Genomic DNA, 16,820 nt, shown 5'->3' with positions numbered 1-16,820 from the left:
ACAAGTGTCTGAAAGCTTATTAAAGGATGCTGCACATGCATTTGCCGACTCTGTTGTTTTGTTTATAGATGAGAAGACAGTTGCTTTTTGGTGATGAGCAGTGGAAACTGTTGTACTAAGTCAAGTGAAATTGGAGACTGTTGTTATTGACAAGAACGGTCTTATAAATGACCAAATAATTGATTGGTAGATTGCTGCTGAAGAGAGCATGGAAAATCACAAGGCAAATGGAAAAGTAACATGATCCCGCACCAGATGTTTTCAGAAGAAGTTGTAAATGTATAAAATAGTGCCCACTGTGAGTCTGACTGCAGAATGTATTAAACTTTATCTGTAGCTAGGTTTGCATGTTACTGTAGGTTACACTTTCTAGATAAAATAGAAATAGATAAAATGTTTTTTTTAATGTTTTTATTTTAGATGTAAAAAATAAATGGTTTCTTTTTTATGGCTGAAATCCATGAAGATAATATCAACATAATCCCACACGGTACCTAAAATGTGCTGCAGAGGTATGTTTCAGCACTGCTGAATTTGAGACATTCAGTTTTAATCCCTTTGTAAATAACACAAACTTATCAAACAGAAAATGAAGGTGCTTTGTATTTCTTTCAATATGCTGAAAGAAACAGCATCAACAATGTGAAATAAAAATGTGTTTAATTTCTATTAGGTAAGAAAAATGTAGCAAGCCGACACAAGTGAGCAGCTTCTATAGTGCAAGCAATCCTGTCAAATATTCAGTAATGAAACCTGTCATCTATAATTAGAGGTATAAAAAGTTGCCTCACAGTTCTACTTCAATGCAATTGAGCTTTTGACAGTTCATTACTTGTTAAAACAGCCACAGAGTACAGATGTGAGCAGGTTTTAGGCCATATGGTGCAGGTCTTGCTCTACAGAAAATACTAAGATATTATTTGTGCTTCTTTGCTTGGTAGACAAATATTATTTTTGATTTTCCACAAGCTACTGACTGCATGAGCAGTTGTGATGCGTCACGTGGGCTGTCATTAGGGATGTTTTGGGGAAAACAACATATAAATGGCAAAACACTGATTATTTGTATGATTTCATCATATCAGCCCATGTGAACCAGCTGCCTGGATCACCAAAGCTTGTTGACGATTCCTGTAAATGATTTCTGATGTGAAATAACAGATAAGAAAAAAACAAAACGTTTTATATTTTGCCATGTCTGTTTTGTGTGTTGCAAAAGTTTCTTGGCTGCTTGAGGTTTTAAACCGTTTTAGTGTATCCAAGAAGCCATAAACTGCACTGAGGAATTTTTCTCATGAAACAATAATGCAGAAGCTGGTGCTGACCCAAATATCTGTACATAACAGCAAACATAATGTCCCTGTAACCTCAGGGAAGTATCTCAGCTGCATTCACACATAAAAAAACACATGTTACTTACATATTCTTTTGACAAATGAAATTCGGCAATGCATTTTGAAATGAAATGTAAGTAATTTGCAATTGATGCCAATGTTACAATTTATTTTTTCATCATATTTTGTAGTTTTCATAAATTATTTGTAGTTTTTTAGTTAGACTTTTTTTTTTATGAGTAAAGGCAGTTGACTCTTCTTGAAAATGAGGATAATGCAGTTATTTTTTAAACCAATTTTGATGTTTATTTTGTACAGAATCCAAACTGCCTGGATCCTTTTAAACTGGCAGATGCATGGCTAAACCACTGAAAGGAATGACTCATAGGTTTTGGTATCTACAGTTCTGTTTCCAATGAGTTGGACTGACTTTACAACTCTTTTAAACCCTCTTTTAGGTCACTATTAAACTAAAATGGATGGCTGGATATGTAAAGCGCTTTGGGGTCCTTAGGGACTAGTAAAGCGCTATATAAATACAGGCCATTTACCAAAAAAATACTACTATGAATTTATAGTGAGCAAAATATTTTCGAAAAAATACTGGAAAAGTTAAGTAAATATAAAGCACACATCCACAGGCAATCTCACATTTAATAAAGTTAATTTGGCAAAGGGTCAGCAACAGTCACAAATGTGAAAAACGCCATCAAATGGCTATAATTGAGTACATTACATTATGGCATAATTTGTGTAAATATTTTTGAAATCACTGCTTAGTAGCATTTCCAAAATGTATGAAAAGCATTAAAGCTGAACAACAATCAAATTTTGGTAGAAGAAATGCTGCTACCCATACTGCCATAATACAAGCATATAGAGGAGCATGACTCTAATAAAGGTGCTAATCTGTTGGTCCTGTGTCTGGATATGTCACTCATTGAAAACAGCTGGCACATTATAAAATTAAAATAACAAAAGAAGCTTGCAGTTACTCACTAGATAAAATCCTATATCAAGTGGCAAAACATTTTCAAAGCTATACATTTTTCTCTGAGTAGGACCATCATAATGTTAAACATTTAACAGGCTAACAAAAGCAGAATTAGCATACTTAAAAAAAGTTATGTTATTTGTGTACTGTTTTCACTTTAATTTTATGGTCAAACTTTTGTGGAGTAAAGAATTTTTTTCCAAGCACAAATTTAGTTTTAACATCTCAATGAAACAAAACTTACCATTTAAGAATTTTGCAAAGACTTCAAAATGACACAATCTCCACTAATGCCCTGTTCAAACAGGCATATTTATCTCAACAAAAGCTTTTTATTGGAAGATGTTTGGAAAATAGAAGGCAAAGCCAAAAGCATTCAGCTACATCATTCCAAATGATAGAGAGAGAGACAAATTTACATTACAATTTAAACAATATACAGAGAAAAAAAATACAGTTAAAGTCAGAAAACATGTTTTTTTTTTAATTTTTTTTTTTTATCTTTATCATGCTTAGATTTTGAAAATTTTCAGGCAGCTTTTAACCTCTTTGCGTTAAGCAAAGTCATAGAGAAGCTCAAAATTGAAGTATTTTATTGTAAATCTAATGAATGAATGCATTCAGACTATCCTATAGCTGCTTTGACTTTCTGTGTATTTAAAATCATGCTGAAATATTCATGTGAACTTGCTTTATATACATTCAAAGCACCATTAAAGTGTTTATGAGAGTAGTTTTTTTTGTCAGGTATACCTATTACAGTATGAATTTTAGGCACAGCCCTTGTATTAAAACACCAACTTTAAAATCTGGGTTTGACGTCTCTTTCGGCTTTTAGCCAGGAGGTGTTCTCATCGGCTTGTGCTCAGTCCCTTCCCCTCCTCCTGCTGCCAGCTGGAAAAAAGAGAACAATAAATATTTGTCAGCCATGTGGATTAGATTGTTGTCGAAGTCTAAAAGATATACTGTGCTGAAGTTTGGCATCCAAACTCTCATCACTGCCCAGATGGAAACATCAAGCACATGGAGCAGGAGTGATGATGATGACTTCCCCTCTTGGGAAGTGTATAGTCTCAGAAACTATACAGATGGATGCTGACTGGATGTGGGTCTCACAAAATGTTGTATAACAGCCACTGAAGCGACACATTTCTGCATAGCTTTTGAGGAGAGCATTGTGGCAGCAAGCATGACAGCAGATGAGCAAAGAGACTGCAGCTGGAATAAAGGAATGTTGATTTTTGGGGAATTGTATTTGCATCTTTCTTGTTGAAAGTTAGATGAGAAGACTGATACCATTACTGTATGCACAAGACAAAAATGAAGCTATAGCAGCTGGCTTAACTAAGCACAAACCCGGAAATAACTAGCCTGGGTCTGTACCAGCACCAGTTAATGATTTGTCATCTGTTTAATCTATAAAAAATCGGTATTCTGAAACAGCACGTGGTTTTACAGAAGGCTTTGTGCAGGACTATATTTTTTTGGCATTACAGTGTGATTGCCAGCCATCTCTTCTGTCTGTGTTAAACTAAGCTAATGGGCTGCTGGCCCTCTCAATCCATAAATGAGAGTGGTATCAGTTTTCTTATCAAACTCTCAACAAAGAGTGAGTAGTGTAAGCAGATTTCCCAAAATGTCAAGCTATTCCTGTAGGTACCAAAGTGATTGCAGGGATGTGTTGGACATATGGTACAGGAAGAGAATGGAGCATAATTGAAGCCAAAGTCTTAACCCTCCTGCCATCCTTTAAAAAACTCACACCCATCACCCTAGGGACCATTCTCAGCCACGCCATAAAAAGACCATATATCCATATTTTATTCCACTTTAAATTAGCCAACCTTGTAAAACTACTTCTCCCTGAAATATTCATGTAAAGTTTTAATTATATTTTCGTTGTTTTAACCCTTCAAATCCCAGTGTTATTACATGAGCACCCTGTGTTATAAGCCCCAAAAACCAAAAAACGAAACTAAATATTTCCACAAAAAACCAGTTGAAGTAATATGTGATTGTCATTATAAGTAGGCCTTTAGATGGACCAAAGATTGGCACCAACATACATTTTGACCTGCCATTATTTTTTTTGCATTTTTTTTGCAATTTAAAAATTAAAACTTCAAGGCCCTGAGTCTTCATTGACATCCAAGAAAAGAAGAAAAAATAAAATCATATGATGATAATTTGGGGTTGAAAAATAGCGTTTATAATGGAAGTCAATGGGCAGAAAATGGTCCCCAGGGTGATGGGTGTGGGGATTTCTGCTGCTCAGCCATTTTAGGCTGATTTAAGGAATTCACACTGGAATATTAACATTGACAGGTAAAAACTATCCTGTGGCAAGTTTGGTTATATTCCACTGAACACAGTGGAAATGGCAGCCATTTAACACATAGCAGTGGCACAAAAAGGTCCCAAGAAGGCAGGAAGGTTAAAGTGACAGTCTAAACTATCTCACACTGTGCTGCATTAATTACAATTCCAGGTCTCATTTCTTTCTGTCTTTCTTTCTATTTCTTTTTCCTTCTTCTTCTTCTTTCTTTCTTTATTTTTTACCTATAACTCTTCTGGGATTATTTCCTCTGGAACTGCCTTCTATAAAGGCAAAACAAACACACAAATCACACATTATTTATGAATTCTTTTCCTGCTTTCCACTTCCTAGAGACTTGGAAAAAAAAACTCACTTTGGATTATTTTGGTAAGCCTTGATGTGTCAAGATCGCTCGCTTCAATGGTGGAAACTTCTGAAAGATCGACTCCTGATGGAAAAATGAAAGTATCTTTAAAGTGATGCTAGAATATTTGGCAAAAAATATCAGATAAGCGTAATAACACATAAATTCTAACTAAATACTGTTTAATAAGATTTAAAGTCTATTATATGTATTTAAAAGTCACCTATGATGTGTGTATAAATTATCTTTATTATATTCTATATTATTTTATTTGTGATAGCTAAATTCAGAGAGCTCTAATCTAATCTAAAATCAAATCTAACAATAATTTATTAATATTATTAATTAATAATCACACAAACAATCCTTATTTTTAAGTTTCCAAAGCATTTCACTGACCTTCCAGATCAATGTTGCTGGTACCAGTGCTGACTGAGTATTGAGGCCCTGGAAACAACAACATTTGTGAGTTCTTAATATCAAGTCATATGATTGTGTTTTACACTTAAGAAATACTTACCAGAGACAACCCTGGTAACCTTTTGGACGGGGTTCTGCCTTTCAATCACCCTGGTAACCTTTTGGACGGGGTTCTGCGTTTCAATCACCCTGGTAACCTTTTGGATGGGTTTCTGCTTTTCAATCACCCTGGTAACCGTTTTTTTGATGGGTTCCCTTTGAATGACCCTCGTCACTTCTTTTACCCCAGGAAGTGTAAAAAAGCAAAGAAGCCATGTTTTACTACACTGAAATCAAGAGTGCACAGCATTGTATACTGATCAACTTCTGTACAGCCAACACACACAAAAAATAGTTTCAGTGAAAAATTTCCATGAAAGAAAAGGCGATTCCTAATCAAAGGATATCTACTAATACAATTGTGTTATAATTTTCTACAGCTTTATGATTTGCTTTAGCACAGCTTTATTTTAAATACATGTGACTATTATGTCAGTGATATCTAAATACTGTGTTTCAAAATTTGTAATTAACTAGCTTTCAGTGCATGACTGCATGTAAACTGACAAGTTTGGCTACATAAAGTGCACTGTGAATTCCTGGTTGGTAATCTCATAAAGATTCCCATAGTTTTTAATGTACACTGTACCCTCCCTGCCCTCACTGTTCACCATCTTGACTACCTTAATGGAAATGGAGTGATACCAAACAATTTATGGCAAGTGGAAAGAAGAAATGTCAATGGATTAATGAATGCTAATCTTAGCTAACTGCCTAATGTTTTTTTTTTCTTCTCAGGCATTGACAGGTATTGTGTGAGTGCCTCAGGATGGGGCATTGAACAGTTAGCAGAATGTGGTAGCTAGATCAGCAGTCATAATCAAATATTACGGTTGTCATTAGATGAGGAATATATTGTTTTTATTTTTTTCCACTGGTCTTTTGAAATTCCTCAGTTTTGTGCTTGCAACAGTTTTATTAAATATAACTGGTCATACTTCACTGATTAGGAATCAAATGATGTTGATATTCTTTAATCACCATTACTATACTTTCCTGAATGACACAAGTGACAGTCCTCTATAATAACAACAGGAAATACAGAGTTATTAATGACAGTGAAACATGCAAACTACTTACTCAAAAATGTAAGGGGAATTTCCTGATATCTGAATCCAGAAATGTACTGTAAAAAAGTAAATACAATTGTTAAAGCATATTAAATGTCTATGCTGCATAATAAAGCATATAATTGCTCAGCTCAGCTGAAAAATATAAATAATTAACAACAATAATGTTCAATCAGAACCATTTTACTAAAATAACCACTAGCATAATCTTCATTGTATGTTCTATTTCTTATACTTTACATGGAATTATAACAATTTTGTTACGACTTAAATAAAGAATAAAAAAACTGCAAACTAGACCCAACCCAACATCTCGGGAACTTTAAAAACAAAAAACAAATTAACCTTAAATTGAATATAAGAGATGAGCTTCGTCAGAACCATCTGGAGTTCCTGGGATCCAATAGGGATTTCTACAAGACAGCACAGGGCGTTGACCGCAATTAGGTATTTACAGTTATCACGTTTCTTGGCAGATTTATAAGACAATAACTGGATGAAAGTTTTACCTTCAGGATACAACAGCTTGTTGACAAAGTGAATGACTCCATTTGTGGCCATCATATCAGCCTCAGGGACTTGAACAGAATTAACCTTCACAGTGTTGTTTGCCTAAGGACAACCATTTCAAACAGTTACAGACAAGAAAACCACAAAGTGTTGGGTGTGAATGAAACCACATACTAAAATATGAAGAATAATCTCTGTCCCACATTAAATATCATTAGCTTACTGGAGTCACTGAGTTTCAAAGTGACTTTTAATCAGACAATATTCATGAACACTACCATATAAAACAGTTTTACTGAATACTTAACTCTTTACGATTAAATTTAAAAAAGAAAAAGAAAAAAAAGGGATTTATCTGAAGTATAAGGTTTAATAGATTAAGATATATAGTTTCCATCTGGATGCACAAAATACCTACAACTACAATTTTAAGGTTGCTGCCCTGGAGGGACTTGAGAAGGTTTGTCACCCCAGGCTCCAAACCACCGCCAATGAAGATACCATTATTGATGTGATACAGAAGGATGGTTCTGAGTGCATTTATGTCCTCTGAAATAAAGCAAAGACACACACATAAGCTATTATTGTATTTTGCATTTCTAACTAGACTTTTACTGCCCAACAAATAAATAGACAAAAATGTCTTGTAAACTTACTCTTCAACACAGCCATGTCTCTTTCACTTAAACCTGCAAAAGCCTTGTCGCTTGGGGCAAACAGAGTAAAGCCTCCCTCCTGTCGAAGCACGTCAGTCAAGCCAGCAGCTTCCATCAGAGACAAAAAGATCCTAAAGAGCAGAGAAGAAAACTGTAACTTGGCTGTTGTAGACGCCTCTAAGGGATGACATATTGCAGCAACAGCACTTTCCCATTCCCATATGTGCCATGTGGATTTAATGTAATGATTGTCAAGATGTGGTTTGAGTATTATACTGGTTTTTAAGACCACAGTCCATTTATATTACCATTGTACTTACTTGAACCCTCCGTTTTCTGTCAGAATCTCGTACATAGTTTTTTCTGCAGGTTTCAACAGAGTCCTCATGAGATGAAGGGCCCCATTGCTTCCTTCTTTACTGCCTCGTATCAGGCAGGAATTCTCGATGCACACAGCCTGCAGATGTGAAACAAGTTGAATAAAAGAGAATAAACTTGAAATCTCAAAGATTTGAAGATTGATTGAGGCTATTGCCTATAACAAGTCTTTAATGGCCTCCAGCTATAACTACTGGGCAAATCTTTAGAGAAGAGTACTCACTGAACGATAGATGAAGACCCGAAGAAGTTTCCCTCCGATGGTCTCCAGCTGCTGGCCATTGTACAGCTGTCCCAGAACAATCTTATTCTTCAAGATGTGGTTCTCCAGGATAATTTTGAGTAAGTCCTGATCCATGGACATTATTTCATCTGCAGAGGAAAGAAACAGTTTTATGATTCTCATTTAAAATTAATTACACCAGGAAAAAAATACATTTACATTTAAAGCACTGGCTTCAAAAAACTGTATTCTTACTACTTTGACTACCATTACCCTAAAGCAGTAACAGACATATTTTGACCAAAGTCAACTCTGTACTCATTGACCTGGCAGTTCTGCAGATAAACCACAAATAGTGTCCTACAAATGACGATAAATGCTCTGTAGGTCCATGTTCACAGACAGACAGAGGGAATGTTTATGGATTGAGCAAGAAATATCATCATCTGTCACAGTTTTCCTGATTTTCTTGGACGTGTCTTATGTCAAGATAGACAATAAATAGATAAATGCACAGAATAAATGTGACAACATTAATTGATAACAGTCACTTTTAGATTTTCTTATTGTGGAATTCTTTACATCCACTGACAAAAGATTATCAATATAAATAAGATACAATTTTTCCCTAGCTGACTACAATTAATTGTTTCTTAAAACATGAGAAGCATAGCGGCTACTTTTTCCACATATGACATTAAGATTTTGCATGAATTCCATGAAGCATTTTTAAAAAATCGACATTGCCACCTGCCGAGTGGATAAGAGAGGAAGTGCAAGCGGTATAATGAGGAGTATATGACTCACCACTAAAGACACTGTTGAATGGAGCCAGTAAAGTGTACTCTGCATCTGATCTCATGCCACTAGAAAGGCCCAGCTCAGACACCATGTCACTGAAGGTTGACTGGGAACTTCCCAACAGTTCCATTACCTGCTTAGCTTAAAGAGGTAAAGGAAATCCTGACGGTTTTAGAATATGAACTATAGAAAAAATATTTACATATTCTTCGATATACATATTGTGTAATAAACAAGGCATGCCTGAATAGGAAGCAAAGAGGTGCTCTAACCTGAGTCTGGAACAAGTGCTTTGTCAATAATGTGGATGACACCATTGGTGGTGACAATGTCCTTCTGACGCACCATTTTAATGCCATTGACTGTCAAGCTTTCGCCATCACAGCCAATTTCAATGTTGTTGCCCTCCAGTGTCTCATAAGAGGTGCCAGCCAGGATACCCTCAGAGCACTGGATTGAGTCCAGGAGGTGGAAAGACAGAAGAGCTGAAACAACAATAAATAAATAAATAAATAAATAACTAAAATATTTGAGTTAATATATGATTTAGTTGTGTAAGTAGATGTTTGTCTGATACACTGGGACATTAATGTTTTTTCCTTTGTTATACCAAAGTCAAGGAGGTTATATCCAAGAAACCTGCATATCCTTTAGATCCCAGTGGTCCTCTAGTGTGGGGAACTGTTCTGATCTGAGCACGGCACAGCAAATATACATGAGGAAATACAGATGAAGTACAACTTTTTACTATCTCTTGGTGCTTAGATTGATAATTACCTTGAAAGCCTTTTAGAAATTCTGAATTCTGATTCTTTAAGAAATCACAATGTATATCTCAACACTTTAAACAACAACAAATATTACTGATAATTATACGAGTATATTTTATGAAGATACATATAGCAGTAAAAAAAAAAAGGCCATAAAAATGTCAAATTATGTGTTACATCATATGTTTTCAAACTCACAATTTAATGCTTGGCTTGAAAGAAGAAAGTTTTTTTTTGGTTCAAGTTAGCTTTTAAAGCTAAATAAGCTCCAGATCTATTGTGGCTTCATCTGTTTTGAATTGGAAGAAGCTCAATGCGCAACCATACTCCCAGCAACCACTACATTTCTTTTCCAGTACTTCCATCAGTAAACATCGTTCTGCTTCAATTAACTTAACACTAAAAATAAGCCTTTGAAGAAGTCTGATTTACCTTTGAGGGCCTGCTTGTCACTCTGAATTCTTTCCAGCACATCGATGCCGAGCTGCTCAAAGGCTTCATTGGTCGGGGCAAAAAGAGTGTAATGTCCTGGCTGACCCAGTTTCTCCAAAAGCTCAGAATTTTGAAATAGATCCTAGAAGATTATTTCACCATCAATATTATATTTAGTGAACTTCATTATACTGCAAAGCAGCATACAAAGAAAATATTCACATTATAATTGTATAATAGTAATTGTAAGTGTCTTGTATTACATCAATAAGTCTTTAACAGCAGGGTTTGCAGTTTTAGTTGTTAATCATTTTTCTCCTACCAAAGCTTGTACTCACACTCAGGGTTGTCAAGTCATCGTTAACTTCAATGACATCTTGAATAGTGTTTCCAATAGTACTGATGACGCGGTCGATGACATGCACGACTCCATTTGTGGCGATCTGGTTGGCGTAGATGATCCTGGCGCAGTTCACAGTCACTATCTGTACACGACATCTGTTTCAGTGTAATACCCCTGACAAATGGTTAATGTAACATGTTAAAATAACACTGAGTACACACCCCATTGGAGTAATGGTTAATATGGAGATCAAGGTCATTGTACATGGAGGTGACTTTTATTCCATTCTTTAAGTCTTTGGTCAGGAGGCGCTTGTTGACCATATGATAATGAAGAGCGTTGTATAGTTCAATATTGACGTTGCTGACCAGCGCATCCCTCACTGTCTGTTAGATGAAAAAAATTAGTTGTTAAAATCTCAAAGATGGAGATCTTCCAGAGCTTTTTGTTTTGCACTGACTCACCGTATCCAAATTATCCCAAGCCTCATTGCTGGGAGCAAAGAAGGTGAAAGATCCTGGTCCCTCAATCTCAGGTCTTAGCTTGGAAATGTCAGCGTAGTTTTGGGTTGATGAGGCCTTCACTATAGACAAACTGCCATACACGTGGTCAATCGGGGCAACTAAGAAAGAAAAAAAAATCACAATAAGGGTCGAGCGTTGTTTTTGAAAACAGAAATAAGACACAATCTTTGAACTGATCGATTGGAAAAAAACGTGTCAACAATATGCTGTGGCACTTGCTTCTAGTTTATTTGGTCTGATCTCAAAGCTAAAACACAGCTGTTCTACAACTGTTCTACAAAACAGTACAGGCCATACCTGCAGGGCAGCCAAGCATGCCATCCATTTTCATATACCCTGGGCAGCACTCATAAATCACAGTCCTGCAGGAAAAAAACACACACATCAAAAATATGGATTTGCACATATGTTTGAGATACCAGTCATAATAATACATGCAAGAAAGTAATTTTTCTTGCTGCTATGTTTTTAGTTGAATCATCATTCTGTGATTTTCTGTTTTCTTCAGTGTTTCCAGATGTAACCCATTATTCTCTGCATTACCCAAACAGACCATGTGATCCAAAGACTTTTGCCAAAACCTAATTGTGTTCATGCTAGCATTACAGTAGTAGATTTATATCACCAAGGCCTCCTCTTTTAAGCTACAGAATTAGTCTGAACTCTATGTGACATTTATATTAAGATGTCTGTCTTGAAAGTCTGATCAGTAATTATATCTGAGATTACAAAATGTTGGTTAACATAAAAAATGGATTTGATGGACTTAGTTTAGCTAATCTGGACGCCAGCATACACGTTTTTGAAACAGACTTTCATACTGAGAGAATAGTCATTTTGATTTATGTTTTGACACATTTTTATTTGCTGTTGGACACACATATGAAGAGCAGCGGCATGTTCTCCAAAATGCCTGAGATCATAGCCTGAAAAGACCAGTAAAATTCAAAGTGCAGCTGCACAACATAAAAGATGTCTTACATCAGCAGGTTCGACCATGCTGAAGCTATAGGATTATCTCTTCCTGTGGGAAAACTGGTCATTTGAATATATCTACTTTACCGCAAATACCTAATGAGTATTCAACAGTAAAAAGACTCCCAAGATGATGAAAACATCAGAGACATAGCTATGAGGAATAAACAATGCCATATGCACCAAGAGTTGGCAGGGGAGATTATTGAGGTAAACTGCCCAGTTTTAATTGTCAGAAAAAATAAACACTAACAGTAGGAAAACTGCTTCTTTTCCAAGTCATGGCAGTTAGTTTATAGTAACAAGTAGTATTGCTTTTGGCAATGCATATACTGATTCCAAATACAAGAAAAATAAACTAAAGGAAAAAGGATGTTAAAGTACAAAAGTTTAGCAGTTCATTTCTATCAACAGTATTCCTGTGACAAATGCATGTCAAATCTGCCATTAATAGTTTAGAACAGTTTAGGCAAGTTTAGACAATAAAGACTGAATTTACACAAGTTTTATGGCTTTTAAGGGATACATGTGAGAAACATTATACAACATGGTGACAAGATGAATTGCATGTAAGATGATGATTTATAGTCTGGACTTTACTTTACTGTTGCTCTTATCTGATTATTATGTTTCAGCCAACAGACCCATGCTTCTTGGTCTGCATCAGAGTTGCAGGGATTGGGATGAGATCACACGAGCCCCATTGAGGCAGAGTCAGCAAAACCCTCGTAACATTGCTTTCCCACACTGTGGAAATGTGTCTGGCTACGGAATTGGAAACTTTTGATTTATCAGCATCTCTTCAAAAGTACTGTAAGTACTTCATGGACGACACAAAACTTTGTCGTTTTGTATCGTCCATGAAGCGTAATTTCAATTAAACCCACCAAAATTTTTTTAGCCTGGATTCTGAAGGTTTGTTAATATAAAGCTTCTTTAGAGGCGGACCTGCTCTGGCAGAGAATATTCTCTCAGAGGGTGAAGACAAACACTTTGACTGGCTAGATAAAGTTAGGCTGAGCACCAACTGCCATAAATGGAAAAGTTCTATTCAGGTCTCACTGTCTTTGATTATCTTGGTGAGCTAGTTACCCTGAAGTTCTTCAAATGATCACAAAAGGCACTGGTGATATTTTAGCTTAAAACGCACATGTTCTCACCTACAAGCAAAATTTAGAGCTGGTAAACAAAATCATTTTGCAGTTTTAATAAAGCACTTCTGAAAGTTATAACTGACATAAATGTTTTGCTCTAATGCTGGAGGACTACTAACATCTGGGGGATTTATGGAAGACAGGGTAGGAGGAATGATGGGAGGAGCAACAGGCTTGGTTGGAGAAGGTAATAAAATTGGATGCAGTTAATGGATCCAGGAGACTTGGCCTCCTCAATCATATAACTCGTACTTTAAAAAAAGAAGAAGCTCAATTTATTTATATTCGACCAGATTATCTAGTTCTCTTCTATGGGAGAAAAGTCTAACTCAAACTGAAGTTGACTTATTTAATTTAGAAGACTGTAACAGGTTTAAATGAGTAAATCAGTCAGCTTTAACTGCAGCTTTAGCCCATCCAACTTTTCATTGATTATATAGTTTCTTGTCAGACTTCCGCTAAAACACAATATTTTGACTGTTTTCAACCTTATCATTTGCCGATTTCAGTGAGCAGAGGGTATTCATCATGAAGAACTGAGCCTATTTAGAGTGCAAAGCATGACTCAGTCAAGCGCTGAGGGCAAACTCAGTGTGAGTGTTGTATGTATGTATATGTGTGTGACAGGAAGAAAAAGAGTAAAAGGGTCTGTTAATAGCCACAAACTTGATTCATGTTTAAACTAAAACTGCTGAGATTGCTGGAATAAAACCAATAAAGAGGTTTCTTATAATGGCTGAGCTAAACGCTTTTCCATTCAAGAATACAGTCAACATTTTGCAGCCACATCATATCCTGGAATCAGTGGTTCACCACTGTGGCATCCAACATCAACCGACTGCTCAAGTTATGAGAACCCTAACTTTTAGTTTAGGATCAAACTGGACTGTTTTCTAAAGAAAGAGTTTAAAGGCTGGATCTATAAATGTGTTTTTCATTTTAAGTGGTAATGTAATTCAAAGTAAGATAACAGATGTCTATCTCTGTGGAAACATCCGAGTTTCCATGAAAAATGAGGGCAGGGGGTGATGTGTGTGTGTGTGTGTGTGTGTGTGTGTGTGTGTGTGTGTGTGTGTGTGTGTGTGTGTGTGTGTTTGCATGCGCATGTTGGAGGGGGTGGGGTGAGGGAGTGGGGTGGGGGTGGAGTAGAAGAAATGGGAAAAGAAAATAAAGAGAACAGTAAGCCCACATAACTGCTGAGTGAATGTATTTGTTTGAACTGGAGGTACAGTTTTTCCTGTTGGATACACAAAACAAGCACTCACGCTTTCTTTCCACAGATGGACCCTCTGTACCAGTTACGGCAAGTGCTAAAGTATTTCTTCTTGGTTCCCATGACTTGCTGGAGGGCGCAGACATTGGGTCTAAATGAGAATTTATACCAAAAAATGTGATGAAGAATTAGTCAGCAAGTAAAACATCAGTAGGAATCTATGAAATTATTCACGTGTAAAGGATTATTTAACAGCCCAGATGGATAAGACATCAGGCCGTCAAGCATGAATAATTATTTGGCAAATACTACTGCTGCTTTTGAAGCCAGACAGTTAAATATGAATAGTGATAACGACACATGCTGGATTAAACATGTCCTAAGTGAAATGCAAGATTTTAGATACCCTTCAAAAACAATACACAATTAATATTGTTGAAATAGTTGGAACTTATAGAGTTGTACAATATACAAATGTGCAAAAATGATAACAACTGTTCAATGTTCATGCATGCACAAAAAAGAGCAAAACAATATATATAGATGAGCTTACCCTTCTTTTCTGGCTCTGATTCTGCTGTGGGCAACAATTTTGTCATAAGCTGAGGAGTCAGCATTATCAAATGTACAGAGCACAAAAAGTGCACAGGCAACCACAAAAAGGAGCTTCATCCCTGATTCCTTCGCTAGCCCACCCAGACCCAGAGTAGTGGGAGCAGACGGAGAGCAGGAGTTTATATTCCACAAGTCTCACCCACCCTAGGAGGATGGCAATTTTTTTTGTACATGCATGGACCACCCAGCACTTAAAAAAAAACCCCATATGACTTAAAACATACACTGGGCTTTACCATTTATAATCAAGGATTGCAATCTTTTTTTCTATATTAACTGATCAAGGAAAAGCATTTTTAAAATAGCGAGACAATTTTTGATTGTTAGCAGTTTTACCATTTTTTCAAATTAACCTTTTTGATTCCTTGTCTAAATTTGAATGTGCACATTTGCCACAAAATAATTTCCATAAACATGTTTTAGCCATATAAGAGTGATTCTAAAAGTCCCTTTATGAGTTTATGCTTTCACTTTATGGAAAAAGTTGTATCTAAAAATCTGTTGTGTTGTATTGCATCTGCACACTGATTCAAACGAAGATTTGAAGGCTCAGCACACATTCTCAGTGCACAGATGCAAAATATTTCAGTTTGTGTCTAGTGCTTTGAAGCTGAGTGATGCATGATAGATATAGATATTGAACAGATGGGATACTTGGGATGAATAGTTCAAATGTATTTTGCCTATAAAAGTGTCCTTTATTTGGAGTACAAACAAAGGGACATTACATAATCTCTGCTCTGAACAAATTCCAGAACTAGGAATGTGTAAATCTTTCAGAATGCTATTTGCTCCACCTTGTGGCTGTGGGAGTACAAGCACCGAGGCTCACAGTGCTGTTGGACATGGATAATATTGCCCATGATTACTTTTACATTCGAGGAGGAGTAAATATTGAGATACAGAAGTATCTGAAAGTATCTTCCTGTTTAGCAGAAAACTATTTTTGTAGTCTTTGAAGTTCAGCTCTTGTTTTCAGGTCTTTGCACCTACTATTCACTTGTCAGATGTTTTCATAGTGGAGCCGTGGTATTTTTTAAGGCTACAAAGAATGGAGTCTTGGGGCAACACTTAAGTGCTGTAACACAAGTAGTAACAGGACAACAGGAAACTTGCACTGGCATGTTAACAGAAGCGTCTTAAAAACAACTTCACATATACAGAGCACAGGAAACGATTGTCTGGGAAATGTCTCAGATGTGGAAAATGTAAAATCCCACAACTGTTACAAGGAAATGATAACAGGCTGTATCTTGAAGATGAACAGCAGGAACCCATGTGCTAAGCATATGAAAGCAATGTATATGTCATCTTTTGTTATTTCCAAAAGTTGCAGCTCTCTTGACTATTAATAAGCTAAATTACTCATGGTGCTGGTTAATGATCATTATTTGTTTTCACTTTGCAAATATCAACAGTTCTGGAATTGTAATTGTTATTTGTACCGTAACCAAAGGTTTTAGTTATAGAGTTCTGTTTGGCACATGTTGTGAAACCAATCTGGTTTTAACCAGATGCTCTAAATAGGATAAGGAAAAGATTGTCTTAACCAGCCAAGTCAGCGGATTTTTTTTTTAAAGACCCTAAGACCCAATACCGTGCAGACATTGACTCAGTTTAGTTTTATT

General features: G+C 36.1%; 1 protein-coding gene across 2 annotated transcripts; it reads right to left on the bottom strand.

Moving 5' to 3' along the window:
* Positions 1-1,970: 1,970 nt before the first annotated feature.
* postnb (periostin, osteoblast specific factor b) lies at positions 1,971-15,283 on the bottom strand. Of its 2 annotated transcripts, XM_026192838.1 has the most exons (21): positions 15,131-15,283; positions 14,630-14,728; positions 11,533-11,597; positions 11,176-11,333; positions 10,933-11,097; positions 10,707-10,853; positions 10,369-10,510; positions 9,439-9,651; positions 9,173-9,307; positions 8,366-8,514; positions 8,085-8,221; positions 7,765-7,895; positions 7,527-7,657; positions 7,108-7,210; positions 6,944-7,011; positions 6,609-6,654; positions 5,530-5,706; positions 5,409-5,456; positions 5,019-5,093; positions 4,888-4,926; positions 1,971-3,222 (listed from the first exon to the last, which is right to left on the bottom strand). In XM_026192838.1, the coding sequence occupies exons 1-21, from the start codon at positions 15,247-15,249 to the stop codon at positions 3,194-3,196; spliced, it is 2,376 nt and encodes a 791-aa protein (XP_026048623.1). In that variant the 5' UTR covers positions 15,250-15,283; the 3' UTR covers positions 1,971-3,193. The 2 variants fall into 2 exon arrangements, with proteins under 2 accessions (XP_026048623.1, XP_026048624.1); XM_026192839.1 differs by lacking the exon at positions 4,888-4,926.
* Positions 15,284-16,820: the final 1,537 nt, after the last annotated feature.

Source organism: Astatotilapia calliptera, chromosome 14 (genome assembly GCF_900246225.1).
Source record: "Astatotilapia calliptera chromosome 14, fAstCal1.2, whole genome shotgun sequence".
In the NCBI taxonomy this organism is placed as follows: Eukaryota; Metazoa; Chordata; class Actinopteri; order Cichliformes; family Cichlidae; genus Astatotilapia; species Astatotilapia calliptera.
The sequence above is the reverse complement of the archived record's forward strand: the minus strand, read 5'-3'. Positions and strand labels throughout refer to the sequence as shown.

Bases quoted from the DNA above. Each gene is read 5' to 3' on its own strand.
- postnb (XM_026192838.1), bottom strand. From the start codon at position 15,249: ATGAAGCTCCTTTTTGTGGTTGCCTGTGCACTTTTTGTGCTCTGTACA. The intron at 10,511-10,706 runs GTGAGTACAAGC...ATAATCTTCTAG, and splicing joins ATGACTTGACAACCCTGAGT to GATCTATTTCAAAATTCTGA. The intron at 4,927-5,018 runs GTGAGTTTTTTT...TTGCCTTTATAG, and splicing joins GCTTACCAAAATAATCCAAA to AAGGCAGTTCCAGAGGAAAT.